The sequence below is a fragment of the Lynx rufus genome, unplaced genomic scaffold (genome assembly GCF_022079265.1).
Source record: "Lynx rufus isolate CCGP_SWC_20201006 ecotype Redwood Valley unplaced genomic scaffold, mLynRuf1.p SCAF_6, whole genome shotgun sequence".
Taxonomy (NCBI): domain Eukaryota; kingdom Metazoa; phylum Chordata; class Mammalia; order Carnivora; family Felidae; genus Lynx; species Lynx rufus.
This window is the reverse complement of record NW_025814878.1, coordinates 49,386,933-49,412,006: the sequence shown is the minus strand read 5'-3', so window position 1 is coordinate 49,412,006 and position 25,074 is coordinate 49,386,933. Positions and strand designations below refer to the sequence as shown.

Genomic DNA, 25,074 nt, shown 5'->3' with positions numbered 1-25,074 from the left:
CCTCTGCCTCAAATGGCATCCTTCTCCATCAACAGACGTCCTTCCCATCCTTAAATGTCCACCTCAAATATCACATTCTCCTTGAAGTCTTTTCTGATTTTCCCAACCAGATGTGACTTTTTGTTCCAATTTTCTCCCTGTTATTTTTTCAATGGACAAAGCTCCCCTTGCTAATCTTTTTATTGTATTTTAGAAGGTGGCATTGGGCTTTGCAGGTAGGCACCAATCTATAACTTCCTGGTGAATTGAATTATTCTTATATCTTACTTGAAAGATGCTAAGGGCTAAGGAAGATATGCTAAGGGGCTAAGGAAGATAGGCATAAAAAATAAAAAATAAATAAATGGACATAAGTGACCTTATCTACTTCTCATAAGAGAATGATATACTGAAAGTATAATCTATGCTTGGAAAAAAATAGAATGGATCTTTGTAATTTTAGTAACTCTGTTAAAGCCAGTTCCTTTCCAAGAGAAACGGATCCTCTTTAAAACCCTCTCACTTTCCTGAGACCGGGGCCAAGCCAACATGAGCAGAATCTCTGAAGACAGGAAAGAGGTGTGCTGTTCCCCATTTTAAAACCAACATGAGTGTTGCAGAGGACCTTGATTAGTTCACAAGGAAGGAGTACAAGTGGGTGGAAATAATAAGGAATCAGAAAAACAGTGTTTAGGGGTCTCTAAGACCACCCCAAGGTTTGATGGCCTTGTTAGGAGGACTCCTAGGACTCAACATATAGTCAAAGTCACAACTATGGTTTATTACAGCAAAGGATATAAAACAAAACCAGCAAAGGGAAAAAGGTGCATGAGATGAAGTCTACAGGAAACTGGGCGCAAGCTTCCAAGAATCCTCTGCCAGTGGAGTCAAACAAGATGTGATTAATTCCTCTAAGAATGAACACATGTGATAACATATACAAAATACTGTCTACCCGGGAAGTTCATTGGAGACTCAGTGCTCAGCGTTTCTGTAGGGGTTGGTCATCCTCTCTGCCTAGCATATACCAACATTCCAGACTCCCAGAAGGAAAGCAGATATTCAAAATAAACCACATTACTGGCAAAAACAGTTTGGCTACAGTGAGCTGCACTTACCAGTTAGATACTGGTAGAGACACTCCTAAAATCCAAGTTCCCAGATTCTAGCCAAGGGCCAACTTTAAAAGCAGGCTTTTCTAAGGATAGCAATCTTTTTCTATATATTGAAAATATTCTTACTTTTTTTTTTGAAGAATAGATTTTACTTTAACTTTTTTTAAAGTTTATTTATTTTGAGAGAGAGAGAGAGAGAGAGAGAAAAGGAGTAAATGCAGGTGAGCAGCAGAGAGAGAAGAAGAGAGAGAGAATCCCAAGCAGGCTCCATACTGTCAGTGCTGAGCCCAGTGTAGGGCTTGAACCCACGAACCATGAGATCATGACCTGATCCGAAATCAAGAGTCGGATGCTTAACTGACTGAGCCATCCAGGTGCCCCTAAAGATATACTAACTTTTTGATTAAAAAAAAAAAATCTCACTTCTAGGGTTCTTTTTTTTTTTTTTTTAGCAAATAGTATAAAATAGAGCACTGTTATAAACACTAAGATGTTCATCATCACAATATTGTTTAAACTCATTAAAAAAAAAGGAAACAGGGTAAGTATCTAAAAATTGTGGAATGGTTCAGTAAATTATAGTAGTATGGAGAAACATTAAATAGTCATTAAAATTAAAATTTGAAGACTTTAAAAAAAATTTACTTTTAACGTTAATTTATTTTTGAGAGACAGAGAGAGACAGAGCACGAGTGGGGTAGGGGTAGAGAGAGAAGGAGACACAGAATCTGAAGCAGGTTCCAGGCTCTGAGATGATAGCACAGAGCCCAATGTGGGGCCCGAACCCACAAACGGTGAGATCATGACCTGAGCTAAAGTTGGACACTCAACTGGCTGAGCCACCCAGGTGCCCCTAACATTTGAAGACTTTTTCTTTTTTAATTTTTTTAAATCTTTATTTATTTTTGAGAGAGTGAGAGAGAGAGACAGAGTGAGAGCAGGGGAGGAACAGAGAGACAGGGAGACACAATCTGAAGCAGGCTCCAGGCTCCGAGCTGTCAGCACAGAGCCCGATGTGGGGCTCGAACCCACGAACCGTGAGATCGTGACCTGAGCCGAAGTCGGACACTCAACCGACTGAGCCACCCAAGCGCCCCATTTGAAGACTTTTAATAACAAATCTTAGGGAATCAATCGGAACAAAAAACGACATAGAATAATAACTATAAAATGGGAGAAATATAGAATGAAATCTAGAAGGAAATACATTAAGGTGTAATCATGATTCATTTCTGGGGATGGTTTATGTAAAATAATTTCTTTTTTCCTCTTGACCTTTTTCTGCGCTTTCAATTTTTATTACCAAATACGTAGTTACTTTTCTAATTAGAAACAAGTTATAAGATATAAAGGTCTGGATTCAAAGCCAATTTTGCTAAAATGCAAAATATTTAGTGTGTACAGTGAGTAACATGAACACAATGTACAAGGCAGGACTTGGGAACTCTTAGAATGGTAAACAACAGCTGCATTTAAAATGCAATTTTGGGGGCGCCTGGGTGGCGCAGTCGGTTGAGCGTCCGACTTCAGCCAGGTCATGATCTCGCGGTCCGGGAGTTCGAGCCCCGCGTCGGGCTCTGGGCTGATGGCTCAGAGCCTGGAGCCTGTTTCCGATTCTGTGTCTCCCTCTCTCTGCCCCTCCCCCGTTCATACTCTGTCTCTCTCTGTCCCAAAAATAAATAAACGTGGAAAAAAAAAAAATTTAAAATGCAATTTTGGGGGGGTGCCTGGGTGGCTCAGTTGGTTAAACATCTGAAACTTGATTTTGGCTCAGATCATGGTCTCATGGTTTGTGGGATAGAGCCCAGCTTCGGGCTCTGTGCTGACAGCACAGAGCCAGCTTGGGATTCTCTGTCTTCCCACCCCCCTACTGTGTGCTCCTCCCCCACCCCACTTGTGCTCTCTCTCAACATAAAGAAACAAACTTAAAAAAACATAAAATGCAATTTTTCTACTTCATATACTTTTTTTTTCCCAATTAGCTAACAACAACACCAAACCAGGTAGACAGAGAGGAAATGCTATAAACACTAAAGAAAGCACAATGGCTAATTTTTATTATAAGGAAAAAATGGTTCATTCACTAACAAACACAAAAATAAAAATACTGTTTTTCAATGGCTAGATCAAAGGATGAATTTCCAAAATTACTTTGAATGTTTACATGATCACAATTTACATATGATCTGTCAAGTATTACTAACGTTAAGTCACATAAATTTTCATAGTTTAAAGGAGGATTAGGTAATTACTCTACAAACTTCTTCTGGAGGTGATTTTGGACATATTCAGTTGTAATTCTCCTCCATTTGCTTTTATTTATTTATTTTTTTTTTTAATTTTTTTTTTCAACGTTTATTTATTTTTGGGACAGAGAGAGACAGAGCATGAACGGGGGAGGGGCAGAGAGAGAGGGAGACACAGAATCGGAAACAGGCTCCAGGCTCTGAGCCATCAGCCCAGAGCCTGACGCGGGGCTCGAACTCACGGACCGCGAGATCGTGACCTGGCTGAAGTCGGACGCTTAACCGACTGCGCCACCCAGGCGCCCCTCCATTTGCTTTTAGTGCATCTACCCTGGTCACATAGGCACTGCTCCACAGAAAGCTATTTTCGTACTACCCAGGTTCTCCATCACTGCATTAAGTAGCCATATAGAAAACAGACTGCATTGTATTCTCTTCTCCCTAGAGAGAATAAATGGTTTGCAGCTGATTTTAAATCACAAAGCAATTCTTTTGTGTACTGAATTGGCCCAAGGCTACGGAGGTTGTGCCACTCACTTCCCACATGACCTCCACTTGTGGCTGCTTCCCAATCGTGCCAGAACATGAAAACCTTGAAGGCACTCCATGTGGGGCAGTGCTCTCTCTGCCTCTGAAGGCATTCCTGGGCCAAGTTCGAAAACCCAAATTCTGAACTGCCATTGCAATGGCAAGCACACTTAGAGGAGGGGGGAGAAAGGCCAGGATTTTTCTGGTTAGGAAGGGAAATGTGGTTAACCTAAATTGGACCTGGGACACAAATGGAGGCATCCAGAAGCACTCCCACAGCTTCAGTCCAACTATGCATTTTCCTTCCGTTATAAAAACAAAACAAAAGAAAACAAAACCAACCAAAACAGCTCTTTAAATGGTTTGGCTATATTCAGAAATGTAATTGCTTAAAGAAGGTTGCTAGTGCTTTAAAGGGCTGTGTTTGGGGAGACGGTAGGGAAACAGGGCAGATGGACAAAGCATTGCTACAGATTCTCTGAAGTAAAACTAGCCAATGAAAGACAGCAATTAGTGCCTGCTAATTGGCAGTGCACGTATGATCAACAGTCCTTCAAAGACTTTCGTTGCTTCCTCTTTTCTCTTTCCCAGGAAGAAACCGATTATGTGGGACTTGGAGTCAAAAAACCTGGGTTCAGATCATGCCACTGTGAAACATACATCAACAAAGAGTTTCCAGATAATAGGCTTTCCTGCCTTTTGTCATCCCTGAATCTCAGGCGTTTAATGTATAAAATGGGCGTACCAACAAATGCCCCCCTTTTTATGGGTGACTGTAGAGAAAGAAAGTATAAGCAAACTGTAAAGGGCTATCTAACCATTTACTGTTGTCGTTGCTGTTAGGTCTGCCTGACATACAGAAAGTATTTAATAAATGTTCACAAAATTATTAACAAACTGGGCTAATTATAGTGGACAGTTAAGAGTGAATAAATCAAGAACCCTAAAACAATAACACTTTCGCTTAAAAATTAAGGTATTTAACTGTAAGATATTAATATCTTACATGGAACTACGGTGAACACATTGGAACCATCCCAGGGGAAAACGATGCCTCAACTGCCAGAAGAGGTCACTGTCATCACCATATATGGTGGGATCTCAGGTATGGCAGAGGGAGGCGAGCAAATTGGGTTTCATTGAGGTATAGAGGTAGAAAACGCACGGTTAAGAACCTGAGCTCTGGTGTTCAAATCTCAACTAGCAAGTTGTATGACTGTGGGCAAATTATTTAATCTTTTCTAAACCTCGGTTTTCCCATTATGTCAAATGGGGATAGCAGTAGTATCTGCTAGCAGGCTTTCTGTGAAGATTAAATGAAGAAACATAGGTGAGTTACTTACCACAGTGTTACATGTTTAGCTACTATCATCTTCTTTATACTATATATGAGGCAACTTATGAGTGGAACTAGACCAGGAATCTTCCATTCTACAATGTGCTATTAATCCTCAGCCATGGTAGTGAAGTACGGTATATTTTTGAAAAATGCGGCAAAGGGGGTCCCACTGTGGTCGTATATCCTGCCAGGTCCCCACATACCACTAGGCAACTTAGGTGAAGTTAGATATGCCTCCAGGGAACTGTGGTTCCTTGAACCAAATGTTAGCAGACGTCCAAGGTACAATTCTTCATATTTTACTAACTATTCTCTGAGCCATCCAGAGTCCCTGGGTTATACTTTTAAATTTCCTATGCAAGTTGCTCATGCCCTATGTTTCATTTTCCAGTAAAATCAGTCTTTCTTTTTTCAAATGGAAATGTCAAAAAGCCTAAAATGTGCATATGCGCATATTTTCTCTAATTTTCAGTGAGTGAAATCTTGCTAATACAGAAGCTAAAGAAGTTAGAATAATGAAACCCTAAGCTAGGAATCCCGTATAATAGCATATACCATGTTAAATGGTGGCGGTGGTCAATGAGGCAACTGCTTCACATTCAATATCCTACTGAAATGAAATAACTGCATTTTAAAGAAATAAAACCTAACCCATAAGATGTCCTGTTAAATGAGTCAAAAAACCTTAATTCTAGATCTATATAATTAATCAGAATGATCCAACTGCACAACCATCCTACTTCTTATCACAGAAGAATTTAATAACGCGGTAAATTCTGGATCTTGGACATAAAAGACATTCTTTCCTCATGCCCTCAAAAGTCATCCTCTTCAGATCATGTCCACTCTTCTGGGACACGGAAGACCCCTTCCTCTGGGGAAAGGCTGCACCCAGCCACCTCAGCACGAGCTGTTTCTCCAGACTGCCTGCCCTGTGACAGTGCTACCTGCCAGCCAGTAGACAGAGCATCCTGGTGTCTCCTGGGCTGCTGCAGACTGAACAGACTGTGAATCCAGCCAGAGGATAAGAGGTTGTTTTAATTGGCTAAATCTGCTATGTACTAAGCGTATGGCCATGGATTTGTAGCCAAAACACTAATCTAAAAAAAAATGTCATGTACAATTTAAACACAAAACAAAAATGACATTTTCGCTCGTCAATTCTAGTTTTGCCACGAGGGTTTTTAACCTAACATTTTATAATGAGTACCCAATCCCTACCTTTGCTGAAGTAGAATTTTCATGGTATACTCCCTGCACCAAGTCCATAAGAGCACTTGCTAAAAGTTCCACGACCTAAAAAAACAAGAAAAAAAAAATTAAAAGAAACAAGGAAACATTTTTATGCCCATTTTTACCTCAGAAAGCCTCAGAAGGCTTAGCAGCAAGGCAGTATTTGTACTTATGGGGTTATATACAAAGATCCTGGCAAATGGCATTGCCCACCTGGATATTAGAGCTGTAATCCAATTTTTTTCAGGCATAATTCAAGCAAAAAAAAAAAATCTTACAAGCACAGCATTGAACTAATATACATGAAAATCCAGTAATAGCCATTTTGAGCAGAAGCTTAAATTTCACATACCTAATGAAATCTTAACTCAATTTATTTTCTGTATGTTTATTTCTGTCAGGTGGATACTTTTTCAATATCTCCATTCTGGGAGCCATTACAATGCTAATTTTCATACTTAATACAGAAAGAAAAGCAAAAGCAAAAGAATGGTTAACCTTTCAAATGTGTTCATTCTGTTATACTTAAAGTGCACTGTGGATATATTTGGTGGAGGGCCCCTGGGTCAAATGTACCATAAACACTGAAAATTTTTATAGAACTGCAATATTGAAATCATATTCATCAAACCTGTATTATTTTCAAGACTCGGGCTGTTAAAAAAAAAAAAATCAAGCAAAATCAAAAGCTTTGAACTTGTTCCAGAATGTAAAACAAGCAGAAAACAGTCTCTTTGGAACTACTGTACAATTTAGACTTGTTTGCATAAACCATCTTAATTCAAGAGGATAAAATAGTGGTATTTCAATGCAGCCGTTCCAAACAAGAATTCCTCAAAGCAGCCCCAACCGCTTCTTGCGAAGTCTTAATATCGTGTATATTTAGCTTCCTATATCATGCAGTACTGTATCTGATTCCTACTCTTTGCTTCCTAAAATTTAGCTCAGTTCTGATTGAATTAAAGGATTTTGTTTCAGCTTTTATCATTCTTGTAATTGAAGACATTATTAAGCCAAAGGATACAGACCCAAACAACAAGATACTTTAATCTCAGGTACGTTAGATTTAATAAACATTTTCTTAGACACAAATTACATTAATTTGTGGAAAGACTTGCTTTAAAATTTTAACACATGAGCATTCATCTCCAAATTTATATTTACGTTCATCCTGTGTAACACAGACAAGGCTGTTGATATGGAAATTTTGCTGATTAAAGCCATTTTTTTCTAGCTCTGCAGATGGGTTAATTTGTAAGACCTATACAAAGTCTTTTTTTTTTTTTTTTTTAATCACATTGCCCTTTAGGTAACCAAATACTTAAGAAATATTGTAGCAATATGAGCTGCAGAGGAACTGGAAGGACAATGATCCTACAGTGTTACCAGATGTGTTGAGTTATTTAAGTGGGGAAGAAAGAAAATGAATGGATTTTTTTCCCCTGAAGGTATCAGATAAGCTCTATTCCCAAATCCAGGAGGATAGAGTATCACCAATAGGTCTATGAAAGACTGTAACTAAATGCACAGCATCAGATTGGATTACAGTTTATACAAGCAACATCCCAAGATCCCCCTGATGGCCAGACACGTAATACAGATCAATCACTCACTAAGAAATGTTACGGTTTTGAAACAGTTTGAGCTCTGAGACCAGCACTGGTAAAGTGAAGAGGGATTTATAAAGAGAAAGTCCACAACACTAAATGTCAAAATGATGGCATGAACTTTTAACAATGGATCTGGCTCTGGATAACTAGACTGTGCCTTTACTTCCCTGAGATTTCAGACCAGGCAGAGGCAACAGACATTTTATTGTCTCTTTTTCTTTTTAATGTAATTAGCAAATACAGACAGACCTGTACTCATAAGTTCAAAATTTATAAAGGACCCATAGTTCCAAATAGCTATAGTTACTTGAGCAGAATACACCTCCATAGCCAATGATGATCATTGAGGAAAAAGCTTTGGACTTCCTTGGGTTAACAAATCAAGGAAGGTAAGAGATTATGAAAACCAGCAATAGCCTAGGGGAGCTGAAGTGTCCCAGGCAAGGGTGACTTACTCAATGCACACATAAATCTCTTTCTATTGCCTGAAATGTTTACTTAACCTTTATTTTTATTACCCTTTTTTTTTTTTTGAGAGGGAGAGCACACACATGAGCATGTGTGTAAGCGGGGGAGGAGCAGAAGGAGACGGAGAGAGAGAATCTCAAGCAGGCTCCATGCCCAGCACTGAGCCTGATGTGGAGCTCAATCTCATGACCATGAGATCATGACCTGAGCCGAAATCAAGAGTTGGATGCTTAACCACTGAGCCACCCAGGAGCCCCTAACATTTTAAATTATACCAAAGAGAGATATGTTTAAGTATCATCCTCCTTTAAAATTGTAGTATTTCTAGGAAGACCACAGGACTACCAGCTACACATATTTAATGAGGCCATTTATTGATCTGATCTTTTTTCAATACATGGCTTACTACATAGGCACCTGTTTAGACACCTTTTGTACTTCAATATAAGAAAGTACCTGCTTCATGATACTTTTCTCCCTCAGATTCTTGTGGAATGATTTGTTCCAGCAACCCACAATGGTAGCAAGGATAATGGCAGTCAGAGAATCCAGAAGCCTAAATGCCAGATCTCCTGAGACTAAGAACCCAAGCCCTCCACTTCTTGGCACTCTTAACAAGGGCACCATGAGAAAGATTAAGGACTTTCGTTCCTCAGGCCCAGGGGGGCAAGCAAACACTATCAACTACAAAAACATGACAGACTAAAAGAGCATCAATGATAGCCACTCTTAGAAGCCCAACAATGAGAAGACCGTAATGAAATAGGGCAGAGCATTAGGAGCCAAAGGATCTAGACGCTACTTCAAGGTCTCCTAGTAATGTCATTGTGAGATCTGGGGTAGGACAATTAATTTTTCTCGACTATAAAATGAAGGAAGTTGCGAAACATAACTCTATAAGGTCCCTTCCAATTCTGATTCCGAGCTTCTAGAAATGCAAATCTTAATATTTATAGTTAGGCATGAAGATTTTAAAACTGCTTTTTTATAAAGCTTGGTAAGCCACCTTTGCTCACCAAAGGTTTATTTATTTTTTAAAGGTTTTTTATTTATTATTTTTTTAATGTTTATGTATTTTTGAGAGAGAGACAGGGAGACACAGGATCCGAAGCAGGCTCCAGGCTCCGAGCTGTCAACACAGAGCCCGATGCAGGGCTCGAACTCACAGACCGTGAGATCATGACCTGAGATGAAGTCGGATGCTCAACTGACTGAGCCACCCAGGTGCCCTGCTCAGATATTATTTTTATCTATTCTCTTCACACAGACTTTTCCCTCTGTCTGAACTCTCCCGATTACTTTCTTCATGAAAGTTTTTGTATCCAAGCCCCTTGGTTTCAAGACCTAGAATCCTAATTAAGCAATTTTCATTTCCTAAACCATTCTAAACCATTTCCATGTCCTAAACCATTAAGACTGATAGCCCACCCCACCTACTGACAGAAATATCCTAGTTGGGTCAATTAAGGTCAACACTGCTGAGTTCTGGGTCTTGAATGGCTCTAATGCTTGGGAATAATTCATACAATCGGATTCAGAATGATATCAGGTTCAAGTGAAAAGTTGTGTCAAACAAATAATGGCTCTAGTTGGCCACATCACTTCCTCTCTAATGAGTAAATATGTAGAACACTTAGAAGAGAATCTGTCACCATTAATGTTATAAAGTTTACTTTGGCTGTCTAGACAGTAATCAAGCAGGAGATAAGCTAATTTCTGCATTTCTGGAGGTTGCAAGAATGGCAGAATTGCTTACCTGCACATGCAATACAAAAATGCTTTTCTTTCTGATTTGTCATGTTGAAATCTGACTGCCTGGCAATGCCATATACTATTCCCACGTCTTCTGAGTAACACCCTAAATTTCAGTGAGCCAGAAGTGGTAACTGTTCAGACTGTCAATGTCATGAGCTAGCTTCTTGGGGGCACCTTGTTTGGAATAAATTTCTTTTATTATTACTATTTTTTTAATTGACGTATAACTGATGGAATGAATTTCTTAAATGGTTAACTTACAGGACAAATTTCGTCAGTCTCAGGGAAAATGTAATTGCCTCATTCTTTATCTTCTGGCAAGAGTAACTACAATTCGATGATTTTTCTTAACTGAAAAGCAAAAGTGATGCATATGCACTCGCAAAAGGTGTTGTGGTGATTACACCCCGAGCTATAATAAAATTCCTATCATAAAAAATAGAAATTAAGAGAAGTAGGGGTTGGTAAGAGAACAATGACCAAATAACGTCTTCACACTGCTATCCGAGGATGTCTGTAATATCTTCTTAAAAGAAAAAAGCTGGTTACAAAACAGAATAGCATGACAGATATTTTTAAAACAAAGTGAGGTCAATCTCTGTGTTTATATACGCTGAGAGAAAAGTCGGAAAAGACAACAAAATATTAAGGGCGCCTGGGTGGTTCAGTCAGTTAAGCATCTGACTTTGGCTCAGGTCATGATCCCGTGGTTCATGGGTTCAAGCCCTGTGTCAGGCTCTGTGCTGACAGCTCAGAGATTGGAACCTGCTTCGGATTCCGTGTCTCTCTCTGCGTGCCCCTCCCCGGCTTGTGCACGTGCTCTCTCTCTCTCTCTCAAAAATAAATAAATCAACAAAAAAATTTTTTTAAATGAAAGGACAACAAAGTAGTAATAATGATAATGTGTAAATGGTAAGTAAGCATCTGGATGACTTTTAATGAAAAAATTTTCTTTTTCAACTTTTATAAATTGCTTAAATTTGTAATCAACAAATTTATAACTGCTTAAATTTACAATGTATTACATTTTTCTCCCCTCTTTTATTGTACTGCTTTTATAATCAGGTTAAAACAATAAACCTATCTCCATGGAGTGGGGCGGGGAGCTGGGGAGCACACTCTCCTTTTAGCCTCAGAGAGGCTTCTGAAGCTGTGTCCACAAATTGATTTCTGGAATATACAATCAAACAATAGTCCTCGGAGTAGCAAAAATAAGATCAGTAAGTGGTGGTAAGCATTCTGTGGAGACGAGCTGTGCCTGTCTCAACAGGCATGATCCGGGAGTACTGTCAGTATTTGACAGATGGAATAGTTTCAGCTGAGTTGTAGATAGTTAACCAGGAAACCAGACCACTTAATATGGGCAAAGGAGCACCCATCTCAAATAAAAAGTAAAATACAACTAAATCTTTAGAAAAATATTAACTATTAACTAATGTGGCTCAATAAAAGCTCGAGCCAGCAAAACCTATCTGAGTTGGTGTAGTATGGTTGTGTTTCACTCACTTAAAAAAGGTTGCTACAGAGGTGCCTGGGTGGCTCAGCTGGTTAAGCATCTGGCTCTTGATTTCAGCTCAGGTCATGATCTACAGATCGTGAGGTTGAGTCCCATGTCTGGCTCTGTGCCTACAGTGCAGAGCCTGCTTGAGATTTTTTTTTTCTCTCTCTCTCTCTCTCAAAATAAATAAACTTGAAGGAAAAAAAAAAAAAAAGGTTGCCCCGCACTTAACTCATTGGTATATAGAAACTGTGGAGGCTATTACAGATTTATAATCGTCTTTCAAAGACTTGCGCTGGAAAGGTTATTTTAATGAGTTTTTACTACAGTGTAGAATGACAACGTGTGATCCATCACTCTATTTGGGAGGCAAACGAACACACAGCCCCTCAGTCTTTACTACTCTTAACAGCTGCTAGCGAAGGAAATAGTCATGTGTGTGCACGCATCTGCAGTGCTGATGGCATTAATTACACACAAATTTATTGCACTCCTTCCCCCACCTCTAGGAAGAAATAGCAATGCATGAAGCAGTTGCAAAGGTAAAACGCCCTTGGGGAAGAATTAATTCTCATATACATCTTGGGAGGAACAAAAGACAGATTTAGCATAAATATGTTCTTTCCAAAAAGCTTTGATATTTGAAGGGATAGTGTCAAGATTTTTTTTTTTTAAGCCACAAAACCAATATTGTCAGTAAAAATGTCTTACAGAAAAATACTTTTAAAGATAAAGGATGCCGAACAGTCTGCTAATAGTAACCAGGGCAGTTAGCTTCACTCTTCAGTTCCTCTTCACAAAAAACAAAGCACGGAGTGTTTGAGAGATGCATTTAATGATGGAAAGATTTACTTACATTACACCAAGGTGAGGTAGAGGAACTGGCTAAGAAGTAGTGCTCTCCCACAGAGACCAATAATAACATCTAACATTTGTAAAGCACTTTATCATTTACAGACTGGGTTTAAGCAAACTATTCTGTTCCAGGTGGATTCAGTCCCCCAGTGCTCAGCCAGAGCTTTCAGGCTGGCAGCCTCAATGGAGAAGCGACCTCTGAAGAACACAGGGAGCAGCGGCAGTGGCCAAAAAAGGGGTGAATCTACTCACCCACCACCTGGGCACAAACAACCCAGATGAGCCCTAATCTGCATGCTGATTAATATAAATGAGTTGCTTTAATAAAGCCATTGATGAAGTCTATGAAAGAATGGTTCTCCCCACTCCTTCCTATCAGACAAGGACCAGGTTTAATGACGACAATGATGAAAGGTCTGTTGCAATAAACACACCACTAACTCACAGGAGTTCTGGAGGAAGCTTCTAACTAGGCTTTTTGAAGGGAGCCTTTTCAATGCTGCCAAATGTGTAAGACCATGCTTATTTGTGGGAGGGATAGCAATCTGTTCTAGTGAGCTGGAAGTTCTTTCTGGCTAAGGGGGAAGAGCGGAGAGAGAAATGGCACAACCAGTAGGACAGGTGCAGCAAAAACTAAGCAAATTGATAATCTTAATTTTTAATTTAGAACAGCTGATACATTGGTTTATGGCCTCTAACTACTGGTAACATTTGTCAGAAAGGGCTCAGGAAAATTCAGCGAACTAAAGAAAAGTCTAAAAGAAAATCACAACTGATAAAACTTAAAAGAAATGGGCCACAAGTTCAGGAAGATGGCTTGAATATGAAGTGCTGAAATTTAATATTATATTGGCTAATGCACTCATTCCATAAACATTTGCTGACAGCCTACTATGTTCCTGGCACTGTACTAATGAAACTAGTTATGACCTTATAAAGATAAAGGACATTACTTTGTTATTGACCACTTAGAAGGCTGCATGACTTTGGGTCATCCATATCACTTTTTGTTTTAAGTGTATTTATTTATTTGGGGGGGGGGCGGTGCAGAGAGGAAGGGAGAGAGAGAATCCCAAGTAGTCTCCATGCTGCCAGTGCCCTGTGAGATCATGATCTGAGTCAAAACCAAGAGTTGGATGCATAACCGACTGAGCCATCCAGGCACTCCCTCTGCCCCCCTCTCCCATAGCACTCCTTTGGGCCTCAGTTAGCTTATCTAAGTAAGAGGTATCTGCATTTTATCAACAGTTAGCCCCATGACCAGAAATACCTAAATGTGTAGTTGTACATGTTTTTTATTCATAAAATTGTAAGGATGATGCCAAAATATGGATTTCTTTCAGTAACAATAAAAAAGTGATCCAAAAATAAGGAGTTCCTTTTTTTTTTTTTTTAAGATTTTACTTTAAAGTAATCTCTACACCCAATGTGGGTCTCAAACTCACAACCCTGAGATCAAGAGTTGCATGCTCCACCGACCAAGCCAGCCAGGTGCCCCTTGAGTTCACTTTTTGAATGACGGTGCATGGTTCTTGGTCTACTGTTCACCACTGAGTAATGATAATCATTTATTGATTTAAACAATGCTTAGATTCCTGAAAAAGTGGCTGATAATTTTTTTTACAATTTAAAATGCTTACACCAAAATAAAACTTTTTGTAAGAAAAGGAGAAAAAGAGATGCTTTCCAGTAGGCTAAAAAAAAAGTTGGTTAAGTATCTTGCATTACTACAAAAACTAAATAGTTGCTGGGAATTAAATGCTTAGTCGTGAAACAAAGTAATTCTGACATTATCATACAGCAGTTAGTTGCTTTAGTTTTCACTTTCTCCAACATAAGAATTCCTTATGTATGTTGTCAAGTTTGTTGTACCCAGGATATTCCCCATTAGGATGCCCCACACTTAGTAGCTCTGTTACACCTTGCTCTGACAACTTCTCAGAGAGAATTATATCTGCCATCTCAGTGACGTGCCCACTTTTCCCCATGTGGCTGATAACCTCCATTCTGCTTTCACTGCTTCTTCCTTTGATGGCACTCTCAGTGATGTTAAGTGATAGTTTCCAAGTGTGATTTTGCTTAAAGGTTAATCCCACCTTTGAAAAACACAAGTTCACAATGTGAAACTTCAGAACACCAGAATCAAGGTACCTTACTTCATTCAACGAAAGGATGCTGCTGGCTAGAACACTGCCTAATAGTATCAACTTTCAAAATTTTTAAATTGCAACCCACGATAAGAATTGTATTCTACATCATGACACACACAGTACATGCATACATGTTTATGTACAAAAATGAGTGAAATTTTTCATAAAACAAAAGTTTCATTATCCTTCTATTTTCTATTGTGACCCATTAAAGAAAAAGTGTTGACAGTCACTTACTAAAGGGATTTCACTATCCACCATAAACAGCATGTGATCTATAATCTGAAATACTACCTTATACTGATATATGTCATGTATAACTCATACCTTGGTTAGCCATTTTAACTGCACACAGAGTCCCCAGATTTTTGACACACAGTTTACAGATTGTTATTCTGAAATATATTTATAAAGGTGTTAATTTCTTTATCACTGTATTCCAAAAACATGTAAATTAACGGAATAGAAACAGGCAGAAGGCAGGTTAAAACATAATCATTCTCGGGTACTATGGGGTATAATATTAGGGTGCATTTCCACCTTGGTTTATATACATCACTGATACTCTCAGCTTTGATCTTACTAGATTTATAAAAAAAAAAATAAGTTTAGAACACATTTGGCCAAAGAGTTAAAAATTTCAGGATTTCTCTGAGATTCACACATACTCTTGCAAATTCCAGGAATCCCTTGTCTTTTGGATAACATGGTTCAATTTTTAGTTCAATTAGTTCCTCTTCTAATTGGGCTACACTAAAAGGCAGATGTTTGTAATTCAGAGACGTCCGAGGTTTGCACTTCAAAGGCAACCACAGAAATAAAAGCATGACTCATATGCATTAAAATCCATGCATCTCATCTAAAACTGTAATTGTATTTCTTCCAAATACCATTGCAGCTCTTCAAAATCTGTGAATCAATGGAATGCTAAAAATAACTGGCTCTATTGGTACTGCATTCTAGAAAATTAGGTAATCCTTTTTTCCCCTCCTTAAAAAAAAAAAAAAAAAAGTAGTAGAAACTCGAGATTGGCTGTATTGTACCCTTGAATCAAACAATGGATATACTTGGGTTAGAAATTCTCTAATCTGTAGAGATACAATTGGGTTGTTTTGTTTTTGGTTTTTTTTTTTTTTTTGGTTGGTATAATTTACATGAAGACTGAAAACAGGTGATACAATTGTCTTTTAAACTGGCATTTCTAATGCTTAACACAATGCACGCAAAAATTTTATTGCACCACCAATACTTTTTCCAATATGTGAACTGTATAAATCATAACTTTCAAAATAAATTTGCAGTTATAATTGTTTAATCATTATTTTCAGAATTTTATATCTGCATATCATCTTATGGCTTTTAAAGTACTTGAACAAATTAAGCCGTATCATTTGCTCATCACAAACCGGCCATATAGGTGAGTTCATTAATTTAGAGTATTGTTTTAGATTGCTGAAATATGCATGTAAATCTCTAGATCTTAGACATTTATAAAAGATGGTCATTTCTCTATTACATCTCTGAGTTTATAAACAATTTTTTCTTGATTCCTTTGTTTTTCTTCCTATATCGTAACATCTTCAGGATCTGGATATATACATGTTAAGTTCAGACTCTCTCCTACAACACTCAGAATTGTAGAATTTTGCAACTGGTAAGGATACAGGAGATGGAAATAATGCTGTCTTTATTTTACAGATGAGGAAACTAAGAAAACAAGTTGCCTCTGCTTACTGGTTATTTCTCCAAAATGTTTCATAAAGCTCCTAATGATGTTTGTATTGAAATACTTATTCCAATATTTAAAAACTACTAGTCGCTTAAGGTATTATAAATCCCAAAATTGCTGGCAAAAAAGGTATCATGGTTCTTGGTTTGTTAGTTTTCTACTTTAGCTAAGCTAGAGGATTCTGGAGCCAGATTGCCTATATTTAGATTTAGACAGCAGCTCTACCATTTCCTCAAGGAAATTACTTAACCCTTTCCTATGTCTCAGGAGAGATTAAATAAGTTAATACACATAAAGCACTTGCAATAGTGTCTAGCACAGGGCAAGCACTCAAAAATATAAGTTGTTAATATTATTAAGTGCTTTGTACTAATTTTAATAAGTATTAAATATTCTACATCATGAAGTTTCTAAGCTGACTTGAAAAATGGAGTATTAAGACATTAGAGGGATGCGCCTGGCTGGCTCAGTCCATACAGTATGCGACTCTTGATCTCAGGGTCATGAATTTAAGCCCCACATTGGGCATAGAGCTTAAAGAAAAAAAAAAAAAGACAATAGATAAACAGTCTGGAGAAAAAGATAAATGATCTAAACTAGAATTCTGAGGGAGAAAATGAACTGTCCAATGTTAAATGGCAAATTAAAAAAAAAAAGTCAGAGATAGAGAATAGGTCCACAGACTTCTACTTGAGGTCTTTCCACTTCTCTTATGTGGCTTTATAGGCCATCTCTGAGAAGTATAAAATGGGTAAGTGCTAGCTATATAACCCAACATATTATGAAAACACAAGTTATCCACAAAAGTGAACGCTGAAGTTGCTTTGGAATGAAATAGTTAATGTGATATTCTAAACAGGGAAACTGTCATTTAAAAATCAAAGACTGGCCATACACTACAGTTTTGGTGTTTACTGATATCTGACTGACTTGCTGGGCACAGTGAAAATGGCCCCAGAACAAAGACAATTAAGCCATGTGAATAACAACAAACAATGCATTTTCCAAAATGCTTAAAAAGAAACTTCCTTGGCACAGCTGTACTTTCCAACAAGCCCACTTTAATGTTTTCACGGTTTCCAATATCAGAAATGACCTCAGGGTCAGGCATTTGTCAGTTAATGACCTGTTGGGCTAATGGCCTTCAGCTTTGCCTTGGGCACACAAGTCCTCCAGTAGGTCATTAGCTGCCAGAAAAGGGCTCTTCCCCAATCACTATTGCTAAATAAATAACATTTGCTCCTGGGTTAAGGCCCCATCAACCAACTTGGGCTTAGAGTGAATTTTTTCCAAGAGTATTTACAACTCTGAGGAATCAGGAAAATGATGGAAATGCTAAAACCAAATTAAATAAACACAAATGAACTATCTGTAGCTACTAATGAAAAGCAGTCACATGGATCCTTTTGAATGCTCTTAACTGTTCTTTTGCTTATGGAGTTCAAATTCGGTATTAATCTAACACAACAGGCACGAAATTACAAATGCACTGCATTTTGGAATTTTATCTATAAGTCAGTTGTTTGGAGTTCATACCTCAATGTCCCAATATTTGAGGTTATAAATGGTGGCTAGGTTCCCAGGGCAGCCGACTAAAGCTTGGTTAGCCCATAACATTAGAAATACCATATGCTTGTAATTAAAAATAAAATAGAAAACCACAATCTTACAATACCTTCAATTAAATAAAGTAGGAAAACAAAACTAAATACAAAGACATTTAAGAAATGTCTTTAAACATTGACAGTTATAGGGAAACCTGGTTAAAGGAAAAAATGAGGGTAGAGACCCTGGTTCTTTCTTATGCCTGTTTCATTTCTAATTATACAATTTTCCTTATTCTTTTGTAACTTTTTTTAATGTTTATTTCTGAGAGACAGAGAGAGAAACAGAGCACGAAGGGGGCGGGGGGGAGTGGTAGAGAGAAAGGGAAACACAGAATCCAAAGCAGGTTCCAGGCTCTGAGCTGTCAGCACAGAGCCCAATGTGGAGTTCGAACCCATAAACCGTGAGATCGTGACCTGAGCCGAAGTCGGACGCTTAACCGACTGAGCCACGCAGGTGCCCCAATTTTCCTTATTAACACAAGAGCATGCCAAGCCTTACTCTGATGTTTTTCAACTCCTAAGTAAAGTTTCTTGGCTTATTTTTTCTTGAAAGGAGCAAGAAGAAGGCAAAAAGATGGATAACAATTTTTCTGAACTAACAAGAAGATAAAGAATGAAAGATTGGAAGAAAGGGGTTGGGGATAGCCTGAGATGGAATTAACTGATTTGTGAACAATAAAAGACAAAGAAAGAGGTACTGAGGATGTATCTATGGGATAAAGAAAGGATGAGTGAAGAGATGTGGGGTCAGCTAGCTGAGGATGCAGAGGAAGGAATCAGCTATTCATCTACCCAGTACTTTTGTTAACTCCTAACTCAGGAAGTTCCTTGAGTAAAATCATTAGAAAGGCAAAAAGAAATAATTAGCTCAAGCTCAGAAGTGGATTTTTTTTCTCCCTCTGGCTTTGGAGAAATGGCAGTTTACATCCGTGAAAATGAAGAGGAAAAAAAGCTGGCTTGATTAATTTTATTTCTGGAAAGTAGAAAAAGGGATTTACAAAATTGAGGTGGCTAAGTATACTATAAAATTACCCCAGGGATGCCTGGGTGGCTCAGTCGGTTGAGTGTCCAACTTTGGCTCAGGTCATGATCTTGCAGTCCATGAGTTGGAGCCCTGCATCCGGCTCTGTGCTGACAGCTCAGAGCCTGGAGCCGGCTTCGGATTCTGTCTCCCTCTCTCTACCCCTTCCCCGCTCATGCTCTGTTTGTCTCTCTCTCAAAAATAAATAAACATTTTAAAAAATCTGCCCTAGTCAACATATTTCTACCTCTCATGGCCAACCATGGTATGGGGTTCAACTCTACCCATTTTAGAGAATATATTTTTGTAGAACACAGACTTTTTAAAATGGGCTTATTTGAAAGCTTAGGCATATGGAAGAAATTCCCTTCTTGGTTGTCAGCTTTCTGGTCGACAGACACTCAGAGTTTTGTCCATTTTTTGTATGATGGCATTTGATCTTTTTATGGCAAAAAGACACTTCATTCCATTGTTTTATGGCACCAAAAGGACAAAGTTTAAGGTTTTAATGAGACAATAAATTTTAAAAGAACATAATATTTGGCTTCTTGTTTCTAAGTACACTTCTCAAATACTAATCATTTATCACTTTTGCTTTAAAGATCAAGGAAGTGGCTCAGAAAATGGATATAGTGTGTGTTTAATGGGTAGCTTTGTTAGCACATGATAAAAAAAAACTGCAAAAATTTGGGGACTTTGAAATTGTAATTTTATGATAACATTTTGGCTTCTTTATTCAATTGATAGGGAGATAACTGCCTTTATTGTTACAATATATGATACCCTATTTACCTTCTCCACACATTTAAGCTAGTCATGAAAATCTATACTTGAGAAGGGTTATATGTAGAAAAGGACATTAATCTTGGGTGTCAGATTAAAGAGGCTAAAACATAATCAATAATTTCCACAAGTAAAATAGTGCTGACAAGACTATAAACACACAAGGTCACAATGTCTATTTTAAATGAATATGATAAAGAAAATCTCAAATTTCATATGATATAGCATGTTTCTAGGTTTCATTTTTTTTTTAATTTTTTTTTTTAATGTTTATTTATTTTTGAGACAGAGAGAGACAGAGCATGAACGGGGGAGGGGCAGAGAGAGAGGGAGACACAGAATCGGAAGCAGGCTCCAGGCTCTGAGCTGTCAGCCCAGAGCCCGACGCGGGGCTCGAACTCACGGACCGCGAGATCATGACCTGAGCTGAAGTCGGACGCTTAACCGACTGAGCCACCCAGGCGCCCCTCATTTTTTTTTTTTTTAAGGTAGGCTCTACACCCAACATGGTGCTTGAACTCATGACCACAAGAACAAGAGTTACATGCTCTACTTAACTGAGCCAGCCAAGTGAGCCTAGATTTCACTTTTTAACATGAATTTGAAAGTAGAATTAATGTAACCGATAATACAAACATGGAATAACCAATAGCCCTCTTTTTATTAAAATATATAGATGGTATAAAAGGAGGAGATTTATATGCATAAATTGAGCATATTTATACAAACAAAATTCTTCCTTGTAAACAACATATTTATGCCTTTAGGAAAACAAAGTTAACATAAGGAAATACATCAGCTATGTAAAGAGTACATCTGTGCCCCTAATTATTTAGAAACATAAATCACTAATGCTTAATAGAACAGTCCCCAGGAATGACATCATGACAATGTTCTTGGGTGCTCAGACAAGACCCAAGCTAAGGCACAGTTTCCCACCTGATGTATAGTGATAGGTCCATTAAATGAAAACGACTATAATGAGAAAAAAATAGCATGGTCAATTCATTTTTTTATTATTTTTTTAAAAGTTTATTTATTTATTTTGAGAGAGAGTGCACGTGCACGTGATCCCAGGAAGGACACAGTAGGGGAGAGAGAGAATCCCAAGCAGGCTCTGCACTCTCAGCACAGAGCCCAACACAGGGCTCAAACTCATGTACTCTAAGATTACGACCTGAGCCGAAACCACAACTGAGCCATCCAGGTGCCCCTGAATTCAATTGTTCAAATACTAGGGTTATCACTATACATGTAAAATAAAAGACTTAGAGAAAAAAGATGACAAGCAGTAATCCAAACAGCCGTATTTGTACTGTGGCTTAATCCTAAAATAAAGATCTAGTCTACAAAATAAACAGGAACCAGAAAAAGCCTCTAATAGCCAGATTTCTAAATTATAGTGCTTCTCCACTTCATGTTTTTCCCCCAATTATTCAACATGTCTCATTGATAGTTTGATGCTCAGATACTAAAATTTTAGATTCTGGTATGACCCCATCATTTCAGGATCCAGTGATGTTCTACATGAACACAATATAAAGCAATTTATTTCAATGGAGTCAGGGAATTTATGGCTTAAAAAGAGGCATTCTAAAGTCTCCAAGTCTAGGGTCTGTGTACAATGAAGTACCAAAACAAAAAGCTGACCTTAGGTTCCATAACTGAAAATGAATGAAAACTCAAACACTACTCTTGAATTCAAAACTCACTCTTGAATTCAAAATCTTGTTAATTCACATTTATGTGACCAGAGCTAGAACAGTAAGAAGACAATTACCAGAGGATTAATATACCAATTTCTATACTTAGAGATATTTAAAAATCTAAATGTTACCTAAGGCAATTACCTTGAAGACCCCTAATATCTTCAGGGAAAAGCCAAAGGGAGAATAATTGACTTTGCTAATTTTACCCTTGGCAATTATAAAACAGCTCTGAATTTCTGATGACTGCAGAACCCTTCATCTTAATGGTCTGCCCCAGGAGAAGTACAGAGATAAACACATAATACAGAAATTCAGACAAGAATTCAGTAGCACAAGAAAATGGAACATTGGTAGAATGAATAAGTCATAAAAAATTAAAGTTGCTACAAATATGCTAACTTTAATTACCAAGTTAAATACACACCCTCCAAAAAAAGCTGTCACTGTGACAAAAGTGACATACTATATACAGAAATTCTGTATTAAGTTCTGTCTGCTCCCTCACTGCTGTGGTGTCTCTTTCATTGCTATTGCTGACAAATTTTTCTTCTCCTTTTTAAAATTAAAGTATAACTGACAAACAATATCCTGTTCGTTTTAGGTATATATCAGTGATTTCATATTTTTATATGTTGTTAAATGATCCCTACAGTAAGTCTAGTTACCATCCATCACCATACAAAGTTATTATAATGTTATTGACTATGTTCTTTATGCTGTACATTACATCCTCGTGACTTATTTATAACTGGAAGTTTATACTTCTTAATCCCCTTCACCTATTTCACCCATCCCACCCACCCCCGCCCCCCTGGCAACCAATAGTTTATTTCCTGTATGTAAAAGTGTTCCATTCTGTTTGTTCATTCGTTTTGTTTTTTAGATTCCAAATATAAGTGACATTATATGACATTTGCTTTTCTGTGTATGACTTATTTCACTTAGCATAATACCCTCTAGGTCCATCCATGTTGTCACAAATGGCAAGATTTCATTCTTTTTTATGGCTGAGTAATATTCATACACACACACACACACACACACACACACACACACACACACACACACACCATATATAGCATATGGTATATATATTCATCTTCTTTATCTGTTTATCTCTCAGCAAATTTTCTTTCTTGTAAGAGAACATTAAAACGTCATTAAGGAGAAATCTAACTTTAGTAAGACATTAACTATATGTAGAGAACTTTAAAAAACTTAATACTGTCCCAGAGAAACATTTATCACTACCTCCTCCTCCACACAAAAAATTCTTATTTTTTTTTTTTAAATTTTTTTTTTTCAACATTTATTTATTTTTTTTGGGACAGAGAGAGACAGAGCATGAACGGGGGAGGGGCAGAGAGAGAGGGAGACACAGAATCGGGAACAGGCTCCAGGCTCCGAGCCATCAGCCCAGAGCCCGACGCGGGGCTCGAACTCACGGATCGCGAGATCGTGACCTGGCTGAAGTCGGACGCTTAACCGACTGCGCCACCCAGGCGCCCCCCAAAAATTCTTATTAATGATTAGTATTATCCTTAATCAATTTAAGTTTCTGGGAATTCATTTAATAAAATTAGTCTTCTTCTGAGATATAACTTTACTTTCTTTAAAAAAATAAACTGCCGGGGTGCCTGGGTGGCTCAGTCGGTTAAGCATCTGACTTCGGCTCAGGTTATGATCTCATGGTCCGTGAGTTCGAGCCCCGCGTCGGGCTCTGTGCTGACAGCTCAGAGCCTGGAGCCTGTTTCAGATTCTCTGTCTCCCTCTCTCTCTGCTCCTCCACCTCCACTCATGCTCTTTCTCTCTCAGAAAATAAACATTAAAAAAAATTTTTAAAAACCCTATTTATTTACTTATTTATTTAGAGTGTGCAAGAGCATGAATAAGGGAGAGGGGCAGAAGGAAAGAGAGAGAAGTATCTCAAGCAGGCTTGAGATGTGGGCTTGATGCCATGACCCTGGGATCATGACCTGAGTCGAAATCAAGAGTGGGATGCTCAACCAACTGAGCCACTCAGGCTCCCCTAAACTGCCAAGTTTTTAAATAAAAGGAATTGATTCTCAATATGGAAGATTTGTTTTATCAAAGATAACTCTTGACTTTCAAGAACTTTACTCCCTATAATCAGTTTAAACTATTGTTCATATATATGGTTTGGAAATCATCTATTAGGATTAAAAGAGAGCTAGTAGAAGCCTAGAATGGCAGAAGATCAATTATAGACCCCTGGACATGGTATTCAAGATCTTTCACAAGAGCTGATGCAGTGAAGTGTCTTTTGTTTTTTTTTTTTTTTTTTAATTTTTTTTTTAACGTTTATTTATTTTTGGGACAGAGAGAGACAGAGCATGAAGGGGGGAGGGGCAGAGAGAGAGGGAGACACAGAATCGGAAACAGGCTCCAGGCTCCGAGCCATCAGCCCAGAGCCTGACGCGGGGCTCGAACTCACGGACCGCAAGATCGTGACCTGGCTGAAGTCGGACGCTTAACCGACTGCGCCACCCAGGCGCCCCAGTGAAGTGTCTTTTGAAATTGACCTTTGGGGGCGCCTGGGTGGCGCAGTCGGTTGAGCGTCCGACTTCAGCCAGGTCACGATCTCGCGGTTCGCGAGTTCGAGCCCCGCGTCAGGCTCTCAGCTGATGGCTCGGAGCCTGGAGCCTGTTTCCGATTCTGTGTCTCCCTCTCTCTCTGCCCCTCCCCTGTTCATGCTCTGTCTCCCTCTGTCCCAAAAATAAATAAAAAACGTTGAAAAAAAAAATTTGATTGACCTTTGTAGAGCCTTCAAATTTTGAAGAACAAGGTGCAAAAGGATCCTTTTTTTTTGATGAACAGAATGATTCATAGAATAAAGGCTTCAATCAAACACACAACTATCAAATTAAAAAAACAAAACAAAACAATATACCGTGGGCCTAAAAAGGAAAAAACCCTGCTCACCAGACAAGTCAATAAAATGAAAATCTAAAAGTACAAAACTGTGCAGAGACCATGAAGGTACAGGACTCACTGAAGAGGAAGGAAATACCTAATCATTCTTATTTCAAGAAGCTTCAGGCTTAACTGTTGCTTGGATATGCTAAGTTTTTGTTTTGTATTTTTTTCTTTTTTTTAATCAAATACTGCCACTGAAATCCAGTGCCTAATGGAGCAGATGGTGGAGGTCTTAGTCTCTGGAACATTTATAGTGATGCTTCTGAATGCAAAACACTAAGAGTGTTTCACAAACCATGAATCTCAATTGATTTTGATGGGAGTAAAGCCTCCATTTTCCCTGAACTTGAACCACACTAAAAGAAAGCATGTGTGAATGATACAAAATAGTTAAGAAAAAGGAACACATTAAATATCATTCCCATAAAGTGAGTGGTTAAAGCAAGTGAATACTTGTTTGTGTCATTACAGCATAATTATATTCGTGCTAAATACCACCATCTTAACCTTAT

The 25,074-nt window shown here is 38.2% G+C and overlaps 1 protein-coding gene across 1 annotated transcript in view; it reads right to left on the bottom strand.

Moving 5' to 3' along the window:
* The window catches only part of PDSS2 (decaprenyl diphosphate synthase subunit 2), a 263,575-nt gene that overhangs the window by 72,651 nt on the left and 165,850 nt on the right, over nucleotides 1–25,074 (bottom strand). The window contains exon 4 of the mRNA XM_047101881.1: nucleotides 6,429–6,503. Within this exon, the coding sequence (XP_046957837.1) occupies nucleotides 6,429–6,503 (75 nt within the window). The remainder of the gene's footprint in view (nucleotides 1–6,428; nucleotides 6,504–25,074) is intronic.